Here is a 1,178-nt window from a genome sequence, read left to right on the forward strand (position 1 = left end):
TACCCTTTGCGCGCATCTCCAAGAGGGAGAAGTCGCAATACAAAAGTCACCCAACACATTACACACATTAAACTCACACACACGAAGACAAACTTCTGAGGCCTAAAATAAGACAATAATTCTCCCATTCACAATCACTACATCTTCTAGTTGACACACATTCCACGACCCAAATGGCCAAAAAAAAAAAAAACTCACAGAGAACCACAAAACTAACTCTAGTACACAGCATCATGAGCATGCATTGCCTTTACGGATAGTGTCTGATCAGAAGAAAAAAGAGGAGTTTCCAAAATCAAAAACTTGAGACGACCCTGCTGCTGCAGCCACATTGTCTGACACTGCTGGCATTGTGCTAAACATTGGATTATGCAAGTAATTATCATCCTCCTCCCAATAATACCCTCCATCATTATTGTAAAACCCTTCATAACCCACGGAGCTAGTAATATCCGGTGGCAACGGAGGAAGCTCTATCGTGCTATCTTTATTATTATTGCTATTGTTAATAATATTATTATTATTATTATTATCTGGTTGTTGTTGTTGTTGGCTAAACTGAGAAGCTGCCACGCTGGCAGAATAAGAACCGGAGGGGAAGGCGAGGAGGGAAAACGGGTCGAATGAAAGAACCGGGTCGGGTTGTGGTTGGTCGGGTGAAATGATGGGGGTGACGGAGGAGCCGGGGGTGGTGTCGGCGTAGACGAAGTTGGTGCGGGCACGTGAGCCCCGCATGGCACGTGCGGCTCTGTCGTACGCCAGCGCGGCCTCGTCGGCGGTGTCGAACGTGCCGAGCCAGTGCCGCTCCTTCGTGGAAGGGTCGCGAATCTCCGCCGCGTACCGACCCCACGGCCTCCGCCGCACGCCGAGGTACCTCCCTCCCCATGATGATGATGCCCTTTGGTGCGGCGACTCCTGCGTCGTTGTCGTTTGCTTTTTCTTCGCCTTCGACGACGACGTCGTGCGCGGATTCATCGTTATTGCGTTGTTGTGCAGGAAGAAGAAGAAGAAGAAGAAGAAGGTAGTGAAACTGAAAGGAGGTGTTTCTGTTTCTATTTCGGTCTTTAAATCCTTTCTATCTCTTTGGGTTTGGTGGGTTTGTTTTGTTGTGGGCTCGAGCCTGTGTGGTTTAAATAAGAGACATTGTTGCGGAAATTGTCGTTTCTGCCCCCATTCTA

At 48.4% G+C, this 1,178-nt stretch overlaps 1 protein-coding gene across 1 annotated transcript; it reads right to left on the minus strand.

Moving 5' to 3' along the window:
• Positions 1-267: 267 nt before the first annotated feature.
• LOC114391082 (ethylene-responsive transcription factor LEP-like) lies at positions 268-975 on the minus strand. The gene is made up of 2 exons (XM_028352071.1): positions 591-975; positions 268-485 (listed from the first exon to the last, which is right to left on the minus strand). The coding sequence occupies exons 1-2, from the start codon at positions 973-975 to the stop codon at positions 268-270; spliced, it is 603 nt and encodes a 200-aa protein (XP_028207872.1).
• Between the last annotated feature and the right edge of the window lie 203 nt (positions 976-1,178).

The sequence above is a fragment of the Glycine soja genome, chromosome 16 (assembly GCF_004193775.1).
Source record: "Glycine soja cultivar W05 chromosome 16, ASM419377v2, whole genome shotgun sequence".
Lineage (NCBI taxonomy): Eukaryota > Viridiplantae > Streptophyta > Magnoliopsida > Fabales > Fabaceae > Glycine > Glycine soja.

Bases quoted from the DNA above. Each gene is read 5' to 3' on its own strand.
- LOC114391082 (XM_028352071.1), bottom strand. From the start codon at position 975: ATGAATCCGCGCACGACGTCGTCGTCGAAGGCGAAGAAAAAGCAAACG. The intron at 486-590 runs GTTCTTATTCTG...ATAATAATAAAG, and splicing joins CCTCCTCGCCTTCCCCTCCG to ATAGCACGATAGAGCTTCCT.